We start from the raw sequence: 24,051 nt of genomic DNA, 5'->3' as shown, positions 1-24,051 counted from the left end.
GGTGAGGGAAGATGTGGAGCAAGTCGCTGTTTTGTATGTGAGGTTTGCTTTGTTGGCTGGTATTTACCCCTACCTCTGGGAATTGGCCTTTATAAGTTCCTCTAAACCCACCTCGTTGGTACTGAGGCTGGTAAGACGGTTTTGATTGTGAGGTGGATGTCTCAAATGTTTGGGCTCTAAAACCACCCCTGTATTGAGGCTTTCAAAATTAACCTCTGTACTGTGTAGAATAAAGAGCACCCATGGCTTTAGCAGTGTCAGAGTCCTTATTCATTTTTTTCAATGGCTGTATCAACCTGAGTGCCAAAAAGCTGTTTTTCATTAAATGGCACGTTAAGGACGGCCTGCTGGATTTCTGGTTTAAACCCTGACGACCGAAGCCATGCGTGTCTCCGAATGGTTACAGCAGTATTGTCCTTGCTGCTGTGTCTGCTGAGTCTAGAGCTGACCTAATTTGGTTATTTGTAATAGCCTGCCCTTCCTCGACAATTTGCTGGGCTCTTTTTTGTTGATCTTTTGGGAGATGTTGGATGATATCTTTCATCTCGTCCCAGTGGGCCCTATCGCACCTAGCCAGTAGTGCTTGGGATTTGGCTATTCTCCATTGATTAGCTGCTTGCGATGCCACTCTTTTACCAGCAGCATCGAATTTTCTGCTTTGTCTGGTGGCGGTGCATCACCAGACGACTGGGAGTTAGCCCTTTTCCTTGCTGCACTGACAACTACGGAATTGGGAGGTAGCTGCTGGGTAATGAATGCCGGATCAGAAGGAGGCGGCTTATATTTCTTTTCTACTCTAGGAGTGATGACTCTGGCCTTAACTGGTTCTTGAAATATTTGACGTGCATGTTTTAACATGCCTGGAAGCATGGGAAGGGACTGCTAGATAGTGTGAGGGGAGGCTAACGTATTAAAGAGAAAATCATCCTCAAGAGGTTTTGTGTGAATGGCTACGTTATGGTATGACCCTGCCCTAGCTAGAACCTAGAGTGTATGAAGTGCTATCTTCTGGTGCGATGGTTTTGAAGGATAGCAGTCTGGACTTTTATCAGAAATGGAATCATCGTAGAGATCCCATCGGTCGACATTATCTCGGTGTGAATCTGCCGAGTGTACTGGAGACTGTGCAGTAGGGTAGTAGGTGGAGAGACAGTCAGGTGAGGAGGATGAGGAGGAGACTGATGAGGTGAGAATTGAGGAGGAAGAGTTCTTTGTTTGGGTTTTGGCACTTTGGCTGGTGGCTGATCAGTGTCCAATTGTCCTTGAAAGGCTAGCTTCCTCTTTGTTTTTAGAGGAGGTGCAGTCAGGATCTTGCCAGTGTCTTTATGAATATGAATTTGGGCCTGCCTTTTGTCAAATTCCTCCATTTGCATGAGTTCCTCCGAAAATCTATGGTTTCTTTAAGTTGTTTCGAAAGTCCATGCTCCTCTGTGTATATGGGTCTTTTTGGCACCAAAGCCAGTTTCCTCTGGATTGAAAGGCCTGGAGTGAATGTTGGCCTCAGCTCCGACAGGGATTTTCGAGGCTTTGACTCGATGGGTCAGTGTTTGCCTATTTCGGAGCCTGTGCTTTGGCTCGAGTCCGAAGGCTTCGGTGGCGTGGCCTTTCCCGGTGCCGAAGTTGTTGCTTGGTCACGGAAGTCTTTTTGCAGGTGGAGCCATGGCCTTCCACAGTGGCATTCCCGAGGCCTTGTGTTTGGGATTGGATTGGACAGGGGCAGGCGTAATCATGGTGCTGTCCTGCCGTGACCGGTCTGTCCTCCTCAGACTCCTGCTCGGAGTCGGACCCCCGAACGGAGACTGCGGTGTGCATAATCTCCTCTTCCTCCACGCCGAGACGTTCTGTGCTTCGACGCCATTTCCAACCTACGTGCTCTTCTGTCTCGTAGAGTCTTCTTTGAGCGGAAGGATCTGCAGGCCTCAAAAGTATCCTCTCGATGGTCTGGAGATAAACAAAGGTTACAGACGAGATGTTGGTCCGTATATGGGAACTTGGCGTGGCACCGAGGGCAGAAGCGAAATGGGGTCCGGTCTATGAGGCTTCGACGAGGCTTTGGTTGGCCCGACCAGGCCCGAGTTGGGCACGGGTGCCCTGAAGGGTGAGTAAAGGAGTTGGATCCGCCGGTACCGAAGTGTTGATGATAGATGATACGCGATCAAAATAATACCGATGAATTAGAGGGTTTGTAGGACTTTTCCGACAAACTACCGGAGCGAAAAGAAACACGTCCAAACCTGATGGCGTAAAGAAAACAATCTAAGATGGAGTCGATGCCCATGCGCAATGGAGCCGAACAGGAGGAGTCACTCGATCCCGTGACTCGACAACACTTCTTCGAACAAAAACAACTTGTGACACTCCGAACCCAACACTAGATGGCAGGACCTATGCATAGCATGTGTATCTGCAGCTACACATACCATCGAACATATATATATGGAAAATGTCACTTACCCAGTGCACATCTGTTCGTGGCATGTAGTGCTGCAGATTCACATGCTATGCATAGCTCTTCCGATATCTAGTGTTGGGCTCGTAGTGTTACAAGTTGTTTTTCTTCAAAGAAGTATTTTCGGAGTCACGGGCTCGAGTGACTCCTCTCGGTTACAGTGCGCATGGGCATCGACTCCATTGCTAGATTGTTTTCCCGCAAAGGGTGAAGGAAGGAGTGATAGAGTATAAGAATACCAAGAAATGTCCAGGCAAATGTAAATATATATATTCATATGTACAAATGTTAAACTTGAACGACTCCAGGCTTCTCAGGAGGAGGGAGGGTGCATGTGAATCTGCAGCACTACATGCCACGAATAGATGTATACTGGGTAAGTGACATTTTCTGTTCTATGGCATGTGTAGCTGCAGATACACATGCTATGCATAGACTACAAAGCAGTTAGACCTCCCAAAAAAGTGGTGGCTAGCCTGTAGGAGTTGAAGTTGTTCGAAATAGTGTTCTTAAGACAGCTTGGCCTACAGTGGCTTGTTGCTGTGAAAAAACATCAACACAGTAGTGTTTTGTAAATGTATGAGGGGTTGACCATGTGGCTGCTTTACATATATCAACCACTGGTATGTTCCCTAAGAACGCCATTGACGCACCTTTCTTTCTTGCAGAATGTGCCCTAAGAGTGATCAAAAGTTGTCTTTTTGCTTGGATGTAGCATGTTTGTATCCATCTAACAATCCATCTTGCTAAACCTTGTTTTGATATAGGATTGCCTTTATGTGGTTGTAGGAAAGCAACAAAAAGTTGTTTTGTTTTCCTAAAATCTTTGGTTCTGTCTATATAGTACATAAGAGCTCTTTTGAGATCTAGGGTATGAAGAGCTCTTTCTGCCAGAGTCTGGCTGTGGAAAGAAGACTGGCAATTCCACTGTTTGGTTGATGTGAAAAGAAGTTACTACTTGTGGTAGAAATGTAGGATTTGTTATAAGTACAACTTTATGTTAGTGCACTAGGGAAAAAGGTTCTTCAAGAGTGAAGGCTTGTAAGTCTTCTTAAAGAAGTAATAGCTACAAGGAAAGTGACCTTCCATGTTAAATACTGAATTTACCAAGAGTGCATGAGTTCAAAAGGTGGTCCCATGAGTCTGGTAAGTACGATATTTAAAATCCACGATGGAACAGGTGGTGTTCCAGGTGGAATAATGCGTTTTAATCCTTCCATGAAGGCTTTGATAACAGGAACTCTAAATAGAGAAGTATGTTGAATATTCTGTAAGTATGCAGATATTGCATTGAGGTGTATCTTGATGGATGAGAAAGCCAAATGTGAATTTTGCAAATTAAGTAAATAGCATACAATGTCCTGTATGGATGCTGTAAGTGGGGTCAGTGTTTTTAGATTGACAGCAGTATACACATCTTTTCCACTTGTTTGCGTAGCACTGTCTAGTAGTAGGTTTACGTGCTTGTTTAATTACTTCCATACATTCTGGTGGAAGCTTTAGGTAACCAAACTAAGACTTCAGGAGCCAAATCACCAGATTGAGAGCACTGGGGTCCGGGTGCCTTATTTGACCTTTGTTCTGCGTTAACAGTCTGGTCTGTTTGGGAGTCTGGAATGAGGTACTACAGACAGATCTAGGAGTGTTGTGTACCAATGCTGACGTGCCCACGTTAGGGCTATGAGTATCATGGTGAGTAATGTTTGTCGTAGTTTGCTGACCAGAAAGGGAAGGAGTGGTAGAGGGGGAAAAGTGTAAGCAAATATTCCTGACTAATTGATCCATAGAGCATTGCCCTTGGACAGGGGATGTGGGTGTCTGGATGCGAAGTTTTGGCATTTCGCGTATTCGCTTGTTGCGAATAGGTCTATTTCTGGTGTCCCCCACTTTTGAAAGTACTTTTGAAGTACTTGGGGGTGAATCTACCATTTGTGAGTTTGTTGGTGATTCCTGCTTAGGAGGTCTGGCAGCTGATTGTCTATCCCTGGAATGTATTGTGCTAACAGAATGTGATTGTGAATTGCCCATTTCCATATTGTTTGGGCTAGCAGGGACAGTTGAGATGAGTGTGTCCCGCCCTGTTTGTTGAGGTAATACATGGTTGTCATGTTGACTGTTTTTATGAGAACAGTCTTCTGTTTGAGAAGAGGTTGAAACGCTTTTAGGGCAAGAAATACAGCTAGTAGTTCTAGGTGGTTTATATGAAGCTGTCTCTGTTGGGCATCCCATTGTCCTTGAATGGTCTGATTGTTGCGTTGAGCTCCCCAACCGATCACTGATGCGTCTGTTGTGATTATGGTCTGAGGCACAGGGTCTTGGAATGACCGCCCCTTCATTAGATTGCTGCGATTCCACCATTGAAGGGACATATGTGTTTGGTGGCCCATCAATACCAGAGATCTTGAAGCTGACTGTGTACCTGAAACCATTCTCATGAGAAGCACTGCTGTAAGGGCCTCATGTTTAGTCTTGCATGTGGAACTATGGCTATGCAAGATGCCATCATTCCTAGCATCTTCATGATACATTTTACAGTATATTGTTGATTTGGCTGTATGTGTGGTATGAGATTTTGGAAAGCTTGTATCCTTTGGATATTTGGATAAGCTAGGGCTTTTTGAGTATTTAGGATAGCACCTAGGTATGGTTGTTCTTGTGTTGTTGAATGTGATTTTTGATAATTGAGAGGTAACCCTAGTGTATGCAAGGTTTCTATCACACAACAAGTGTGTTGTTGGCATTGTGTAAAATTGCTTGATTTTATTAGCCAATCACCTAGATATGGATAGACATGGATGTGTTGTCTTAAGTAGGCTGCTACTACTGCTAGACATTTTGTAAACACTCTTGGAGCTGTTGTCTAAAGCAGTCATGTAATCTTGCTTTTGTAGTAGTGGAAAGACATCTTGCAGAGTTACCATGGGAAAATGTTCTGACAAGATGTATAGATTGAGGGGCCTGAGGTCCAAGATGGCCCTGAGAGAGCCGTCTTTTTTGGGACTGAGGAAGTATAGTGAGTATACTCCTGTTCCCTGATGAGAATGTGGAACCAATTCTATTTCTTGTTTTAATAGTAGAGATTGTACCTCTTGTTGCAACAGAACGGTGTGTTCTGGGGACAATTTGTGGTATTGTGGTGGAATGTTTGGAGGGGTGGAAATTAATTCTATAATACCCAATTGTCTAGGGTGATATTTTGCCAATGAGAGTGGAATTGCTGTAGTCCTCCCCCATAGGAGAAGTGTGGAGTGGAAGGATAGGAAGGAAGTCATTGTTTAGGTTGTGTTTTGCTTTGAGGTTTGAAATTTACCCCTGCTGCTGAAATATTGTCCTCCATAGGACCCTCTAAACCCCCCTCTCTGATATTAGGTTTGTTGTCCCTGCTTTGTTTGGGAGGTGGAAGCATCAGAGGATTGTGGCTTAAAAACTCCTCTACACTGAGGTCTGCGAAAGGAGCCCCTAATATGGTGTGGTGTATGAAGCCCCCATTGCTTTCGTATGATCGGAGTAGTTTCTCAATAGTGGTGTCTACTTCTGGGCCAAATAGAGGTTTCTTGTCAAAAGTCATATTAAGTATTGCCTGTTGAATTTCTGGTTTAAACACAGGAGCGTAGCCATGCATGTCTTCTAATTGTGATGGCAGTATTGACACGTCTTGCAGCAGTATCAGCAACATCGAGGGCAGACCTTAACTGGTTATTGCTGATAGCTTGTCCCTCTTTCACAACCTGTTATACTCTATTTTGATGCTCCTTTGGGAGGTGCTGTATAAGATCTTGCATCTCATCCCAATGGGCCCTGTGATATCTGTTGAGAAGTGCCTGAGAATTGGCAATTCTCCATTGGTTAGCTGCTTGTGTGGCAACTCTTTTCCCAGCTGCATCAAATTTCCTGCTTTCCTTATCAGCTGTTTGCTCTTGTCCTTGCCGCACTGACTACCACCGAGTCTGGAGGGACTTGATGAGTGATCTAGTCTGGGTCTGTAGGAGCAGGCTTATTTTTTTTATTTTTATAAATTCTAGGGGTGATGAACTTTGACAGGTTCATTAAAAATTTGGTCCGCATGTTTAACCATTCCAACAACATCAGGAGACACTGGTACCTGGAATGAGTAGAAGACGGTGGGTTAAATAGAAAGTCTTCTTCCAGTGGTTTAGAATGCACAAGCACTCCATGATAAGCTGCTGTCCTAGATATTACTTGGGTGTAGGCAGTGCTGTCCTCTGGAGGAGAAGGTTTAGATGGGTAAAAGGTGTGGATCACTGTCCGGGATGGGATGAGGGTCATAGAGATCCCAAGCGTCTACTGTATCTCCATGTGAGTATAATGAATGTGTTGGAGAAGACAATGGTGGTGAACTATTGTGAGGTGAAAAAGAAAGCTGCGGAGAGTGAGGAGGAGAAGTAGGAAGAGATGCTGGCTTCTCCTTTTGTTTCTGCACTTTTGTTGGGGGTTGAACAGTCTAGCTCCTCTTGAAAAGCCAGCTTTCTTTTGTTTTTTAAAGGAGGTGCAGTAATGATTCGTCCAGTCTCCTTATGTATATGGATTCTCGATTGTCTCTCATCCATAACCTCTAGTATTGATTCAATCACAGTTTCTTCTTTAGATGTTTTATGAGATTGCAGCATGGGTTTTGAGATTTGCTTTAATTTTCTCGAAAGTCCCTATTCCTCTGTGTATGAGGATTTTTCCGGCTCCGAAGTGTGTATCTTTTTCGGTCCCGAAAAAGTAGTCTGTTGTCTCGGCTCAGAAACGAATTGCCGAATTTTCGACTGAGGAATGAGGTCTTTTACTAGCATCTTAAGTGGAGGTTTTAGCTGATTTACTCGACTCCGAGGTGGACGGAGGAATGTCTTTTTTCGGCGCCGACCCCAAAGGTCGGTCGCCAACAGTCTTTTTTCGGGCTGAACCATGGCTTTCTGGCAGTGCTGTACCCAAGGCCTTCAAATGTTTTTTCTGTGGGGGTGTAGGGGCAGACGTACTCACATGCTAGCCAGCTGTGATGGGTCTATCGTCCTCCGATTCTTGTTCTGAGTCGGTGTCTCGGATGGAGACTGCTGTCTGCACCTGCTCTTCCTCCATGACGTCGAGATGTTCGGTGCTTTTCAATGCCATTTCGAGTCTTCGGGCTCTGTGATCTCTCAGGGTCTTCTTTGATCGAAATAATCGGCAGGCCTCGCAATCTTCCCCCGATGGTCTGGAGAAAGGCACAAATTACAAACCAGGTGTTGGTCTGTATAGGGGTACTTCGCGTGGCACCAAGGGCAGAATCGGAATGGAGTCTAATCCAACAGGCCCGAGTTGGGGGCGCGTGGGCCCCGAAGGGCAAGATTAAGGTTTTGACGCTAGATGGGAAATGCGATCGAAACAATACAGACGAATAAGTAGGTTTTCTGAAGTTTTCCGAATCGAAATCTTGGAGTGAGAGGAAACCCGTCCGAACCAGACTGCGGAAAGAAAACAATCTAACAATGGAGTCGATGCCCATGCGCACTGTAATCTAGAGAAGTCGTTCAATCCTGTGACTCCGAAAAGTCTTCTTTGAAGAAAAACAACTTGTAACACTCCGAGCCCAACACTAGATGTCGGAAGAGCTATGCATAGCATGTGTATCTGCAGCTACACATGCCATCGAACACATATATATTTTTAAATAAATCCTTTTATTAATATAATGAATATATGCATCACCATTTGTGCATTGACAGTTTCAGTAGGTACAATCTCTTCTTACTGTACATTAACACCCACATTTATCTTTCTTTTCCCCCAGTACACGGTTTCTTTTGTGTGATGCAGAATGGTCAGATGACTGACTACTCATGAAGCGTGTTGAGTAAACGTTGGTCACAGATAATACCCATATACTCATTCCAGTTACCCCACATTTTCACCCATGTTTGGGGCAGCCACGGCCCTCATATGCCACCCTCTCAGCCAACATACACCAGTCCATAACCTTCCTCCAGTCTTCCAATTGCAGCACCTGCTCTGCCCCTCCCCCCCAGCCTTGCAATGTTCTTTTTGGCTACTGCCAGTCCCAGTATGTCATCCATACTTGCTCCATGCAACTGAGATCTGTTTCCCCAAAATATATTCAGAAGACACCATTTTGCAGAGGAGGCCAAAGTACCACAGCAGAGTATATCAACACACCCCATCACTGCCGACCAAAACTTTTGTAGCATCTGGCTTTCCCATGCCACTTGCTAAAATGTGGCAACATGACCACAACAACGTCTACATCTTTCATTGCTCACTCTACCCATCTTTAACTTCGTACTTTGAGCATAATATGAGAGATGTAGTATTTTAAGATGGACTAAGTAGAATCCTGCCGTAATGGCTACCTCTCTTGGGGACATTAGGACATACGTCCATTCTTCATCCTCTAGGCCATCTAAGTCCCAGACCCATTGTTCCCTCAAAACCCCCCCCAAAAAAAACAGGTATGTTATTTATCAACTTTTTATGTTAGGGATGTAGCTTCATCCAGCAGTCTGTTTTCCAGGAGTAAGGATTCCAGGATTTCTGTTCCCTTCAGCAGTACTGCCTTAAGGGCATGTCTGACCTGTAGGTACTGATAGGTCTATCTGGGGGAAAGGTCATAGTCGAGTTGTAGATCTGTCAGGGGGGACAACGTGACTGAGACCAGAGATCACCCACTCAGCCGATACCAATATCAAACACTGGTTGTGTTCTTAGGGTACCCAGTTCCACCGCATCTCTAAGATGCATTGCCTGCGCAATCCTGCCCCTCCAGTGCAGGTCCTGGTGGCCTTATGCCACAGATGTATTACCACTGCTGTTTGACCCATCAGATCTTGCCTCCTGGTAGCGACCTATATTACGCCCTATGGCTGAATCGCAAGTCTCTCCATCTGGAATACCAGCTCATCCGTGGACCAGAAAACCCAACTGTTTATGGTTATCAATTGCGCAGTCCAACAATATTTTCTGTATGTAAGGTAGGGCTATCCCCCCCCCCGTCTTAGCATCCTCTCGTGAGCTTATCCATCACTATTCCAGCCTGGCCTACATTCCATAGCAGTGTTCTAGATTTGCTATTGACTGCCTTACATTATGAATTGTGGATGTTATATGGTGTGTATTGGAGAGCGTAGAAGAAGCAGGTAGGGACATCATCTTAAATACAGCGGCTCTAACAAAAAGAGACAGTGGCAGGGACATCCAATGAAGGACATCACTCTTCAGTCTTGCCAGCCACGACACCAAGTTTTTAATCAAAAAACAAGGCCAGAACGTTTGCAATATAGATTCCAAGGCACTTAAATCCCTCTGTAACTATGACCGCCTCACAGCCACGGGTAGCCACAGCAGTGGGCCCTGCACGTTACAGATCAGGGATTTTCGACAGTTAATTGTATAACACGAGTGATGGTTGAAAAGAGTATTTGCATCAATCTGTCAAGCTTTAAAGTGGGGTTTGCTACAGTAAGCGGCACATCATCTGCATGCAATAAAATGTTGCCTTCCAACTGGTCAGTCCACGGACCAATGGGTCAATTCTGATCCACGCCACAAGGGGCTCAAGTATCAGAGCCAATATCAGTGGTGACAATGGACAGCACTGCCATGTGCACTGTTGAAGCCCAAATTCTTGGGACCTGCCCCGGTTCACAACAGCTGGGCTAGTGGGTTTGAGTACAGGAGGGGCACCCATTGCACAAAGCATGGGCCAAATCCTAGTCTGGCCAAGATCTCAAACATACACTCCCATTCAACCGTATCAAACACCATCTTGGCATCTAATGACAGTACAAGGGTGCTTTCCTGGAGGTTATCCACCTGACTCAGTATAGACATCTCAGGTTGAGGGTAATGCCTCTAATGGGCATACATCCCCACTGGTTCAGATGGACCAGTTTGGTGATCATTTTAATCAGGCGAGAAGCCAATACTTTGGCCAGGATTTTGACCTCAGCATTGAGAAGAGATATTGGTCGATACAATGAGAAGTCCTCTGGAGGTTCCCCCTCCTTAAGGATGACCACAACAGTAGCCAGTCTCTGATCCCTAGGCAGCGATCTGCGTTGTTGACTGTCCCTATACATGCGAAGGAGCTGAGGGGCAATCTTCAGGATGTTAGTTTATATAGTTCAACCAGTACCCCATTCGGGACGACAGCTTTACCAGAAAATATGTTGCATACTGCCCTCACTACTTCATCCTCTGTAATTTCCTCTTAGACTAGCATTCAATCAGTATCTGATAGGCTTGGTAAGTAAATGCAGCCATTGCAGATGAAGCTGGGGAATAAAGCTGGGTGTAGTAGGTGGAGAAGGCATCTGCTATTCTCTGTCTCACCCTCGCCAGTGCACCACTGTTGGTTTTAAACTCCAATATCCACTGTCCAGGTTGTTCTCTCTTACCTAGCCAGGCCAGGAGTTTACCTACTGTAAGGAAATGCCTCCTTGGCATGGTTACCCCCTAACATTTTGCCTTTGCCGATGCCAAGTTATGATTTGAAAGTGTGCTGGGACCCTGCTAACCAGGCCCCACCACCAGTGTTCCCTAGACTGTACCTTTGTCTCCACAATTGGCACAACCCTGGCACTCAGGTAAGTCCCTTGTAACTGGTACCAAGGGCCCTGATGCCAGGGAAGGTCTCTAAGGGCTGCAGCATGTCTTATGCCACCCTGGGGACCCCTCACTCAGCACATGCACACTGCCTCAGAGCTTGTGTGTGCTGGTGGGGAGAAAAAGACTAAGTCGACATGGCACTCCCCTCAGAGTGCCATGCCAACCTCACACTGCCTGTGGCATAGGTAAGTCACCCCTCTAGCAGGCCTTACAGCCCTAAGGCAGGGTGCACTATACCATAGGTGAGGGCATAAGTGCCTGAGCACTATGCCCCTACAGTGTCTAAGCAAAACCTTAGACATTGGAAGTTCAGGATAGCCATAAGAGTATATAGTCTGGGAGTTTGTCAAACACGAACTCCACAGTTCCATAATGGCTACACTGAAAACTGGGAAGTTTGGTATCAAACTTCTCAGCACAATAAATGCACACTGATGCCAGTGTGCAATTTATTGTAAAATACACCTAGAGGGCATCTTAGAGATGCCCCCTGAATACCTACCCGACTTCTAGTGTAGGCTGACCAGTTCCTGCCAGCCTGCCACACACCAGACATGTTGCTGGCCACATGGGGAGAGTGCCTTTGTCACTCTGTGGCCAGGAACAAAGCCTGTCCTGGATGGAGGTGCTTCTCACCTCCCCCTGCAGGAACTGTAACACCTGGCGGTGAGCCTCAAAGGCTCACCCCTTTTGTTACAGCGCCCCACGGCATCCCAGCTAGTGGAAATGCCCGCCCCTCCGGCCACTTCCCCCACTTTTGGTGGCAAGGCAGGAGAGGATAATGAGAAAAACAAGGAGTCACCCACCAGTCAGGATAGTCCCTAGGGTGCCCTAAGCTGAGGTGACCCCTGCCTTTAGAAATCCTCCATCGAGAGTTTGGAGGATTCCCCCAATAGGATTAGGGATGTGCCCCTTCCCCTCAGGGAGGAGGCACAAAGAGGGTGTAGCCACCCTCCAGGACAGTAGCCATTGACCTAAACACACCCCTAAATTTAGAATTAATGGGAGACCCAGAACCCAGATTCCTGCAACCTACACAAAGAAGAAGGACTGCTGACCTGAAAGCCCTGCAGAGACGATGGAGATAACAACGGACTTGGCCCCAGCCCAAGTGGCCTGTTTCCAGACTCAAAGAAACTGCCCTGCGACGCATCCGACAGGGACCAGACGACTGCCCTGAACTGAAGGACCAAGAAACTCCAGAGAACAGCGGCACTGTTCACCCAGAGCAACATTTTTGCAACAAAGAAAACTTTTAAAGGACTCACTCTTCCCACCAGAAGCGTGAGACTTGACCCTCTGCACCTGATGCCCCCGGTTCGAGCTCCAGAGAACCAACACTGCATAGAGGACTCCCAGGCGACTGAGACATTGTGAGTAACCTGAGATGACCCACTTGTGCCCCCACAGCAACGCATGCAGAGAGGATCCAGAGGCTCCCTCTGACCACGAATGCCTGGAACAAAGAAACCAGACGCATGGACCAAGCACTGCACCCACAGCTCCCAGGACCAAAAGGAACCGATCTCCAGTGCAGGAGTGACCATCTGGCGACCCTCTGCCTAGCCCAGTCGCTGGCTGGCCCGAGAAGCCCCCTTGGGTACTGCCTGCACCGCTATCGTGACCCCCAGAGTCCTTCCATTTATTTCTACAGAAAACCAGACACCTACTTTGCACACTGCACCCGGCCGCCACTGTTCCGCTGAGGGTGTGTTTTGTGTGCCTGTTTGTGTCCACCCCCCCAGTGCTCTACAAAACTCCCCTGGTCTGCCCTCCGAAGACATGGGTACTTACCTGTTGGCAGACTGGAACCTGAGCACCCCTGTTCTCCATAGGCATTCATGTGTTTTGGTCCCTCCTTAAACCCCTCTGCACCTGACCGGCCCTGTGTTCCTGGTGCAGTGACTTTGGGGTTGCCTTGAACCCCCAACGTTGGGCTGGCTATGCCCAGGAAACAGAACTTGTAAGTGCTTTACTTACCTCAGAAACTTAACCTTACTTACCACCCCCAGGAACTGTTGATTTCTGCACTGTGTCCACTTTTAAAATAGCTTATTGCCATTTTAACCTATACTATGTATGTTACTGCTCTAGTTCAAAGTTCCTTACTTACCTGTGTGGAGTACCTTGCATTTTATGTATTTACTTCAAATCTGGAATTTTGTAGTTCTAAAAATAAATTAAGAAAGTATATTTTTCTATATAAAAACTATTGGCCTGGAGTTATGTATTTGAGTGCGTGTTCCTTATTTATTGCCTGTGTGTGTACAACAAATGCTTAACACTACCCTCTGATAAGCCTACTGCTCGACCACACTACCACAAAAAAAGCATTTGAATTATCTAATTTTGCCACTATCAACCTCTAAGGGGAACCCTTGGACTCTGTGCACACTATCTCTCACTTTGAGAAAGTATATACAGAGCCAACGTCCTACATGCACTATATAGAGAGCCAGCTTCCTACACAGTGCCTCAGGTAGGAAATTTGCAACATTTAGCTGGAGATGTTGGTGACTTTTGTGACATACAGGAGCATCAAGTTCACCCAGCACCATCAAACCAGTTCCAGCGCTGATCCAGGTTCATTGTTGTCTGAGAAGTCTGTTGGTGTTGTGATCCAAGATCTTGTCTCCCCCAGGCTGCATCCCTGCTGTGCTCTGGGAGTTCTAATCACATCCCTGTCAACAAGACTGAGTGATCAAGCTTCTCCAAACAGGTCTCCAACAAGTCTGATGCCACCTTCAGGGTTGTGAAGTGGCAGGTCTTTCCTTCCAACACCATCCACAACTGAGCCAGGAACATCATGGATTATTTCTGGCTTCTAAACGCCCTTGTAACTTCCATGAATCTGCGGCGTAGTCTCTGGGCTCAAGATGTAAAGTCAGGATATAAACGGATGACTGCGTTCTCATATTTAACTGGTGGGGCACTGCAAGCATTCTGGAGAGTGGCATCTCGGTCTCTGAAATTGAAGATCAGGCTCTGATTGTGTGAGGTGGCGTGCCAAGTTTGACCCAGGTTCCCGGGACCTTATGCACTCGTGCAACAGAGAAGTAGTTAGATAAACCTCGGTCTGTAGCTCCTTCACTATAGGGACTTCAATGAAGTATTCCACTGCCGGACCCTCCGTTCTCTCTGGCACTCCTACTATACGAATATGGTTTCCCCTTGATTGCCCTTCATAGCTTTCCACTTTGGCCCTCAACACCGCTGTGGTAGCTTTCAGCTCCTGAACTAGTTTCTTAAGCACTGTAGTTTGAGTCTGGAGGGATTGGCACAAGTCCACCGCTTCCGTCATTCTGGCACTCATTTTGTGGAGATTTGCCCTAACTAGTGTGACCTCTGTGGAGATGGTGTCAATCTTCATCTCCAGGGATCCCTTACTCCCTGGATTGCTGCCATTAAATCCTTATGTGTGAGTGCTTCACCTTCGCTCGGAGTTGGTCCCTAGAGTTTAGCACTTCCTCCAATTCGGTTTTACTTGCCCCATCGCAGGAGATCGAACATTTATCCAGTTTAGCTTAATGTGCTGCTTGGGCAGCCCTGCCACTGGTCATTTCAGCTGGGGGCTGGAGTCACCTCTTCCAAGAGGGAACACCGAGGTTGTCGCAGCAGCCAGTCAAGGGAATTTCCAGACAAGGTGCACACGTGCGTCCCGTCGTTTTTCTCCACTGCGTATCCCCCAAGTAGCTGGGATCTGGGTCAAGGCTGGTGCCCGCTATATCCACGACGAACAGCCAAGGAGTATTTCAGCACTGCAATGCCTAGACAGAGCAATCTGTGTCTCTTGTCCCCCCGCAGGATGATAGCCGGTCCAGGACCCGCAGCTCTATCCCCCAATGTCAGTCATACCAAAGCGCTCATAAGGCTTTGTTAAACAATGGTCACACTGGGAAGGATATGCAAGATAGCCTAAGCGCCACAGGTCTGAGTTATCAGCTGGCCATTTGTCTCCATTGTGGAGCAGTGGGCCATTCAGACCTCTCGAGTAAGGAGGATGCATGGCTTTTGTAGCACAGCAGGGATTCCCATCAGAGCGTCAGCATGTAGGTCCTTGCTAACCAACAATGCCGACACTCAGGTCATTTGAGGTCGCGGATAGTAGAACTAAGGCAGGTACCCTAAAGTATCAGTGTCCCAGTCACCACTCAAAAAGCGATTTTTAGGCTCCCCTGCTTCGCCTAGACTCAAGGAAGATAGGTACTTTTGAGAGCAGGAGTCATTAGAAACAAATATCAAAAGAAGAGCTATGGGCGTTGGCGAGGCAGCCAATGCCATATTCCCAGGTCGCACGTCAGCGGTTGACGGGCCTCACAGTCGCTGTTTCTCCTCCGGGCCCCTCTGGACTCAATGGAGCCAGGCCGGCAGCTGTATGGAAGCACTGTGTCCTTCCCCCTCGCTCTTCTGCAGGGGAGCCAGGATCATTGGGCGTTGTCTCACATGTCAGCGGTGTCACCTTCAGGCTTGGGACCCCCCTCTCACCAGTCGCTCAGTGCACAGCGCTGTATCTGAATGTCCCCGGGGTTAGCAAGTTCAAGGGGTCGCACAAGACACAAGACCTCCACTTAGGTGGCAGACTCCTGACTCATCCGCTATTGGTAGGGGCCCCATTATAGTGTTCGCACTCCGCGCTACATCTGCTGTGCGATTGGCCGACGTAAGTCAATGGTCAAACACACCACGCTAGGCTTTGCCTCGCTGCAGGCTCAAAATCAACGATCAGACCTCACAAAGGCATCCCAGGCATCCCCCCTGTCCCTGGCAGTTGACGTGAGATGGTTACATGAGCGGGTGATGGGGGAATCAGGTTGATGGGTGTTGGGAGCCACTCTAGCAAGTGGCCATCTTGCTCAGCAGTCGACCACGCCCCATCACATTTCTTAGCCTTAACTGTTATTTACCTCTGTAGTTGGTAGAACATTCTGAAGTAGTGCCTGCTAGGCAGCACAATATCCTTTGTACAATGGATTTATATTTTAAACTTTACCAAGTCATCATCAAATACTGCACCACAATTTTCTCTCAATTTCTTGTGATCCTATACCCCAATTATCCTTCTCACTATCACCTAACAAACAGCTGCTCAATGCAACAGTCCCACCCACCCACCCACATAATTTTGAATTCCTAAGGAAAAGTGGAAGCTCTTAAAAAAAAACAGCAAAAGGCATGTAACAATGCCCCTCTCGTTGCGGGATGGAGCGCCTCTAGAACAGCTTTCATCCATATCAAAATCAAGGCCACATTGTTGCTAACATTAAGCGAGAGAAATTTGGGACATTTTAATAAATAATACTGAGTATGTAAAGAGAGTTAAATGACAATAAAAACATTTTTCAATAAAGTTACAGAGGAGAGGAAGATCAAAGCTGCACAGGAAAGGGAAGTCAGATGCAAAGTAGAGTGACCAAATAAATGCACAGGTGGGAGTAAGATTTAAAGTGCAAAACAAAAGGCAGAGCAAATGCACCCTCCGTGGCATACTTTACAGTTGGTTATTAAGGATTATTATGATGGGCAGAATGACAATAAATGGTTTCTACTACGTTTATTGGTGAAATGGAACACCTGCCATGCTCTTTTTAGCAATTGAGGTTACCTCAGCTATTGAAAAATCTACATTCATATTTGAAATCTACATACTAGGGAGAAACAGATAAACATTTGTGTGTCCATCTTTACCATGTACATCGTCTTAGGCAGGGGAGGTTGAAGAGAAAAGTAATCTCTTATGGAATTTTGCAAATGAGTCTCATAAGTAAAGATATAACAAAAGAGGTCTGACTTTAGCCACCATATACTCTATGAGGTGAGGGGAATTTCAAACTATAGCATTTTGAATGATTTTGTATTCTCCACGGGTTGAATTCGTCACCTAGGAATTGTTATCCAAACCAGTCATTTCAACATGCTTCTGTGTGAGCGCGCCAAAACAAATTTTCTAGAGTTTTCTTTTAACAATTTAATGAAAAAAGCCATTTTCAGAAACATCTTTAAGTAAGCATAATAGAGTATGGTATGTCTGTCGCCCACCAAAGTAATTCTAGGGATATAAAAATAGATGTTGCTGTTAAGTTTCCCTACATTGTGGAGATGAAACAGGTCTACAACTACAAGAAACAGTAACTGGTGAATGACAATTTACGGGCACACATTAATTTTATTTTGGTGTCCGCACATAGCACTGCAACTGAGAAAGCAAAAATATGCATAGCCGGTATTTACAGACTAAAGACAATTGGTACAATGTTTTCCTGGTTTTCACAACAATGATAGTTGATCTGTCTGAAAAGTGTAGCACATGCACGGAGTACTCTTCCTAAAAAATGTTAACATTCTCACATTTCCTTTATCATTAAGGCTCATTAGACATTGATTTTGAGGATGCATCCAAGTGTACGATGAAAAAGCAAACAAAAGAGAAGCAGGCTTAAATGACCTTATCACAAAATAATTTAAGAAGAATTGTTTGCACAGAACCATGGTAAAGGGGAGAGTCAAGGATAAACAATTATTACAGTTTTCGGCTAAATAATTAGTGAACTCACAGATATTCTAAAATGCAACATCCCATGCTCCCCCTCATGACCTCTTCTAATGGCTATATTCCAACTTTGTCAAAATGCAGAGGAGAACTTTAGAACTTTAAACGTTCAAGGTCCCTGGTTTCAACAGCCTCTCCACAAAAATAAACTCAGTATTCTTCAAAAATCGTGAGAGGTAATGTCTACAGGCCTTCCCGTTTCCGAGCACCTTTTAATCCTGAGATTATTTTATCACAAAAATATATTCCAGATTTAAGTATCTCAAAAAGAAGAGACAGTGAGAGGACCCGTAGCACTCAAGCTCTTGAAATACCTGCACTAAGCACCTTGAAAACCCAAGGCTGCAACGCCAGTGGATCTACTGACCTTGAGACATTTTGAGATCAGAGAATCTTTGCCACTGATAAGAGTCATGGCACGGTGCCAACTCCTTTTACAGAGCAGTGAGAAATCAAAATGAACAACAGGGTCTGTAGCACTCGAGCACCTCAAATACCAGCACAAGACACTCTGAACAACCAAGGGAGCAAGGCCAAAGGTCCAAAGGTCCCACAAAGTCTATGAACTTTTGCACTGATAGACTCACAGCCAGTATGGAAGTACCATTTAAGAGAGAAGTGAGATCCAAAAGGAACTGTGACACTTCAACAATGAATTAGTCAATAATGCATCAACCATCTTCTTTTAATCTTGAACCACTGCTCTTATTTATACAGTAGAATTGCATTGTTTCTGTAATTTCCTATTATTTTATATTCTTAATGCATGTAATGGGCTTTAGTGACTCTGCATGGATAAAAATTAAACTTGACTAAAGGAGGAGGAGGAAAACACAAAATGTCAATTTATATGGAAAGGTAGCTGAAAGAAAATATCTAAAACTTATCATTGTACCTTTGATTAATAAAAAGTATTTTCAAGTCATTTAATCCAAACTGCAATCCACAGGGGTTAACATCTTTAAGTGCCAAAGAAACACTTTCACAAGTTCTAGACACAACGTGCTCAACACGTTTCAGGTAAACAAAAATTAGTCAAAAACTTTACTTTACAAAAAAAAAAATCTTATTATCTCAAAACATTTTTAATTTATGTGGCAAGTCCAAATACATTTGTTTATACGTCAAATAAAACTTCTGTCAAAAGAAGATAAAATAGTTCATTATTTAGATATTCATACAGAAGTGTGGCTGTAACAATTACATGTTTACACTAGATAGAGATTTTAATCCTTTCAGTTCCTATATCATCATTCAGGTGCCACAGACTGTGTTTATAAAGGTGATAACTACTTAACAATTAACATACCTGAAGAGTGAGCTCATTCTTGATTGTTAGCAATTCATCAACTTGCAGAAGGATGTCAGCTTTATCTTTCACTAATTGGGAATAAAAACACCACAATTACTTGGCCATACGTAACATCTCAAATGTTTCTCATTAGGATAATATTCTTGCAATAGTATCAGTATTCCCCTGCACTGTAGATAGCAAGGCTCTTCTTCTCAAAAGTCTTAAGATATATTTTAATGAAGTGTGGGACCAGCAATGACTCCACATAAAATTGCTATAGGAAACTAGAGAGGGCATGGAGGCAATCTACTTACTCTAGATGGCATGTAATCCTTACTTAAAGGCAAGGGCTTACATTATCAATTATTTGAATTACACATGCAGTTTTACACTTATTGGAACACTTTCCCAGCAGTACCAGTATTGAAGTTGCGAAGATGTAGAAATTGGCTTCTTGATCCACGCAGTAGTATATTGTGAAATGTGCACAATGCCCAAGCCTCACCCTGGCAAAATTCAATCATAAAAATGTTTTCTGAAAAAAAAATTCCTCACTGGATCAATATATTGGAGGCAATACCTCAGAGAAAAAAAAGTCAGCCTGCACAGAGTGGCAAGTTACCTTTTATAAATTTAAGAAAAACATAATAAACATAACTACACTTTTATAGTTCTGAAAAAGACTGAATAATGCAAATTCTTTAAAAAGTATGATATACAGAAACACAAATTAGCCTATACATATACCACCACTAATACACACAGACCCAACAAAATGCCTTCTAAGCCTGCTGGACGTGGAACACAATATAGAAAAAGAACACAATGTAGTAAAACAATACTATTGTAATCCTCATACAGTTATCACAACTAATAACACACTTGCTACAATCTCCAAATATATCCTGCGCACTCTTCTCTAAAACAAAATGACACCACCACCAAAACACATTTTCTAAACTGCCAGCTCAGAAATGCTCGATCATTGTCAAAAAAAAAGCACCACATCTACAACCTGCTCGCTGACACACAGCATGACTTACTATTCATAACAGAATCAAGGGTGGGAAATGACTTGGGCCCAGTAAAGCCATTCCTCCCAGCTATCAAACCTTCACACAAAACCGACACAAAACCGTATAGGCAAAAGAGGAGTTGAACTAGCTATTATATTTAAACAAGCAATAAATCTCAGCAGAACAGAAAACATTTTCATACATGGTTGTGAGGCTCTCATCACCAGATGCAACCCAACACCAACTTCCTCCTGTCACTTGTTCCTCCTTTAAAGTCCTCCGCCTAACAATTCAACATTCCCAGACACATTTCTAGATACAGTTTCAAACCTTATAAAGTTATACTCCAACCTCGGCATTCTTGGGGACGTCAACATTTGGTTTGACATTTAAAAACTATCACCACTAGCCAACTCACATCGAACTTACATCAGATTGTACACAGTCCCACATACATTGCTGGACACATCCTAGATGTCATTTTTGCAAACCCAGAGTTCGTTATCATTCAAAGCATCACTCCAGTCAAATGGTCAGACAACCATTTGGTAACTTTCCAACATTAAAACACCACAAACCAGCAAACTCAGAATCACCTTAAATACTTCCATCTATCGACCATGGAACAAACACAATTTTGAAGACTTAAAAACACAACCAACAGCTAACACAGATCTAGACACAATAGATTCTGTTCCAAATCCTTATGAGTGGCTACAGGAAGCTTTTGCTATACTTATACCGCTAAAAAAACTAAACAGGACAAAAGAAGACCAACACCTTGCAGAAATACACTACTAAAAAAGATAAAACAACAAATCAGAAGGCTACAACAAACCTAGCTCAAACAAACATTCAAGACAAAATTCACCTACACAAACTTCACAGAATATACAAACCAATCAAAAAAGCTAAAAAAAAAAAAAACTTACTACTCTGAATTCAAAATGCTAAATCTACTAATAAATAATTTTATAAAATTCTTAACAAATTGCTAAAACCTAAATGCCTGGAAGGAACTCATCCCATTCCTCAAGAATTCACAGACAAACTGGCAAATCATTACATAGCTAAGGAAGACACACTGGACTCCTATTTAAAACAAAAGAAAACCACCAGCACCAACAGGTTTCCTAAAATCCCCTCCAAGAGTAAGCCAACCCAGCATCCGCACTCCTTCAAAATAATATCACAAAGTGAATTTATAGATTTGGTCAAAGCAAGCAGGCCTTCCTGCAGCCTTTCTGACTCTTGTCCAGCACACATCTTCAAGAACATTCTTTTATCTACTTCTGCTGCCACACCTGTAAGAAAAATAATCAGTAATTCTTTAACTACTGGAACCTTTCCTGAAAACCTTAAAAAGGCATACATATGCCTGTTATTAAAGGATTACAAATGGACCTTTCCTAGGCAAACTGATCGAGCAGTATTCACCCATATGTCACAATTAATTGAAGATAACTCCATACTTTCAGACTACCAAACAGGATTCCACCCAGGAAAGGGCAATGAATCTGCACTCATCTCAATCTGGGGTGATCTTAAAAACACAGTTGACCTCAATGGAGTTGCTGCACTACTTCTTTTGGACCTCTCAGCTGCCTTTGACACTGTTGACCATGGCATCCTAATTCAAAGACTCCACAAAGCCGGTATAGAAGGAACTGCTCTCGAAAGGATCACATCCTACCTTCAAAACTGAACAAATGTCATCTATTCTCGCACTCTCTCATCCAAACCCTACTCCACAAAAGCAGGGGTCCCTCAAGGATCAATCATCTCAACTATGCTTTTCAACATCTACATGATGTCATTACCAGAATCAATCACTAAATGTCCACTCACATACTACAACTATGCAGATGACACACAAATATTCCTTAAATTTGAATGCCACAAAGACATTGCAAACTCGCAAATCTTCAGTTGCCTCAGAATCATTGATCAGTAGATGACTTGAAGCCATCTCAAACTCAATGCTTCCAAAACGGAAATACTCACATGTGGTGCCTGGAGAAATTATGACCCACTCTGCGCCTGGCCTGACGATCTAGGACCATCTCCTCAAGTATCTAAGGAAGTTAAAAATCTTGGAATTACCATGATCTCCAAGTTAACAATGAATGTCCAAGTGGAAAGTAAGCATGATCGAGCGTCACCAACTTGAAAACTCTGCAATGCATCTTCCCCCCACCTCGGATTTCCACACAAGGTCCAGGCTACTATCTCACTTGTACTATCTAAACTAGATTACTCCAATGGCCTTCACCATGGATCCCCTCTATCTACTATGAAAAAACAACAACACATTCAAGGACTCAGCAGCCAGACTACTACTAAATGTGAAGCCTCAAGCCCACATCTCCCCTACCTTAAAGGCACAACATTGGTTACCGGTTGCCAGAAGATCCACCTTTAAGTTGCTTTTGATCACCCACAATGCAATACATGGAACAGGATCAATTTTCATCAGGAATAAAATCACCAAATACATTTAACAAAGAAACCTCCACTCAAGATTGGCACCCCGCCTTATACCACCACCATACACGAAAAAGACTATTGGTGGTACATCCTTCTCTGTTCAAGCGGCCAAACTATGGTATTCATTACTCCCAAATATAAGATCCATGGATAACTATCTTGTCTTCAGAAGACTACTCAAGAGTTGGCTCTTTCCTTCATAACCACCATTTCCAAACAGCAATGGACAGCATATGCGTATGTTGGTGAACATTTATAATCTGATTAAGTGTACATATCTAGATATGTGTATTTCTTTAAGAAATATGTATAATTACTATTTCACAATAATAAAATATGTACATACTCTTTAAGCCTGCTTAACAAATGTATATTTTTTATGGTTAAATGTGCATGTTTATATAATAAATGTACTTTTCTTTTTTCTAAAGAGAAAATACTGACTGGACAATCAATTACACAACATCTGTTTGGACATGAACATTCTTATGTTCACTGTGTACGTGAATGGAGACTTGAACATTGTCTTTTACACTGTTTCATTGGGCAACTAAGATTGTCTTAAACACTATTTCTGTGGGCACTTGAAAAACATTAACTTCACACACCATATCTCTGTGAATTTCATCTAATTTCCATAATCACACTATCTCTATGGGAACTTGAACACCACTATAATCACACACTATGTGGGGACTTGAACACCACTATATTCACAAACTATCTCTGTAGGGACTTGAACATCATTATAACCACACACTATCTTTGTTGGGACTTGTGACATCATATTCTTTACACACTATCTCTGTGGGGACTAGAACACCACTATAATCACAGGCTATCTATGTGGTGACTTGAAAATCACTACAGTCATACACAATCTCCTTGGGGACTTGAACAGTACTAGAATCATAGACTATAACATCATGACCATCATTATCTTCACACTATCTGTGTGGAGTCTCGACTACTGCCTTTACACACTATTTCAGTGGGGACTTAAACATAATCATTGTAACATACTTTCTCTGTCTGGACTTCAACATCCCAATAACCACACCCTGTTTCTACAGAGACATGAATATCGCCATAATAACACGATATCTTTGTGGGAACGTGGCCATAATTAACTTCAAAAACCATTTCTGTGAGGACTTGAACATTCTTACATTCATTCACTGCCTCTTGCAACCACATTCTGGTGGCAAAACATTCATACATGCCAGTGCCATTCAGTATTAGGAAGGGACACCCTAAACACGCCCTTTTCTTATACTGAATCACAAAAGCAAAGTGTGATTCTGTACTAAGTTACTGAGTACTATTTTGCCTTTGGTAAATGTCAAAAAGCATTTTCCCCGATCGCAAGTGGCCTGGTGGCTTTCTACGTCTGGCCCCTACTTTGTAACATTTTGAACACAAAGCAGTGGGTTGAATACAGTTTTAAGTGGCTTTCTGTAATCATGATCTATTATATTTTCTGACACATTCTTAGCATAATCCACCTTTTGTGTGCATCTAGGCAGCAATTCCTATATTAATATATCATGATGTTATTTGTGTATATTTGTGATAAAATACATATTTAGTCATGCTCCTTTGAAGGATTCAATCAAAAATCTTAATTGAGAAGTATGTCCTCACAAGGATAGTA

The 24,051-nt window shown here is 43.7% G+C and overlaps 1 protein-coding gene across 5 annotated transcripts in view; it reads right to left on the bottom strand.

Moving 5' to 3' along the window:
- GKAP1 (G kinase anchoring protein 1) overlaps nt 1-24,051 on the bottom strand; it is an 814,129-nt gene that overhangs the window by 147,245 nt on the left and 642,833 nt on the right. For all 5 annotated transcript variants that reach the window (XM_069229880.1, XM_069229873.1, XM_069229909.1 and 2 more), the window contains exon 10: nt 18,910-18,980. In XM_069229880.1, the coding sequence (XP_069085981.1) occupies nt 18,910-18,980 (71 nt within the window). The remainder of the gene's footprint in view (nt 1-18,909; nt 18,981-24,051) is intronic.

This window comes from Pleurodeles waltl, chromosome 1_1 (assembly GCF_031143425.1).
Source record: "Pleurodeles waltl isolate 20211129_DDA chromosome 1_1, aPleWal1.hap1.20221129, whole genome shotgun sequence".
NCBI classification, from domain to species: domain Eukaryota; kingdom Metazoa; phylum Chordata; class Amphibia; order Caudata; family Salamandridae; genus Pleurodeles; species Pleurodeles waltl.
The sequence above is the reverse complement of the archived record's forward strand: the minus strand, read 5'-3'. Positions and strand labels throughout refer to the sequence as shown.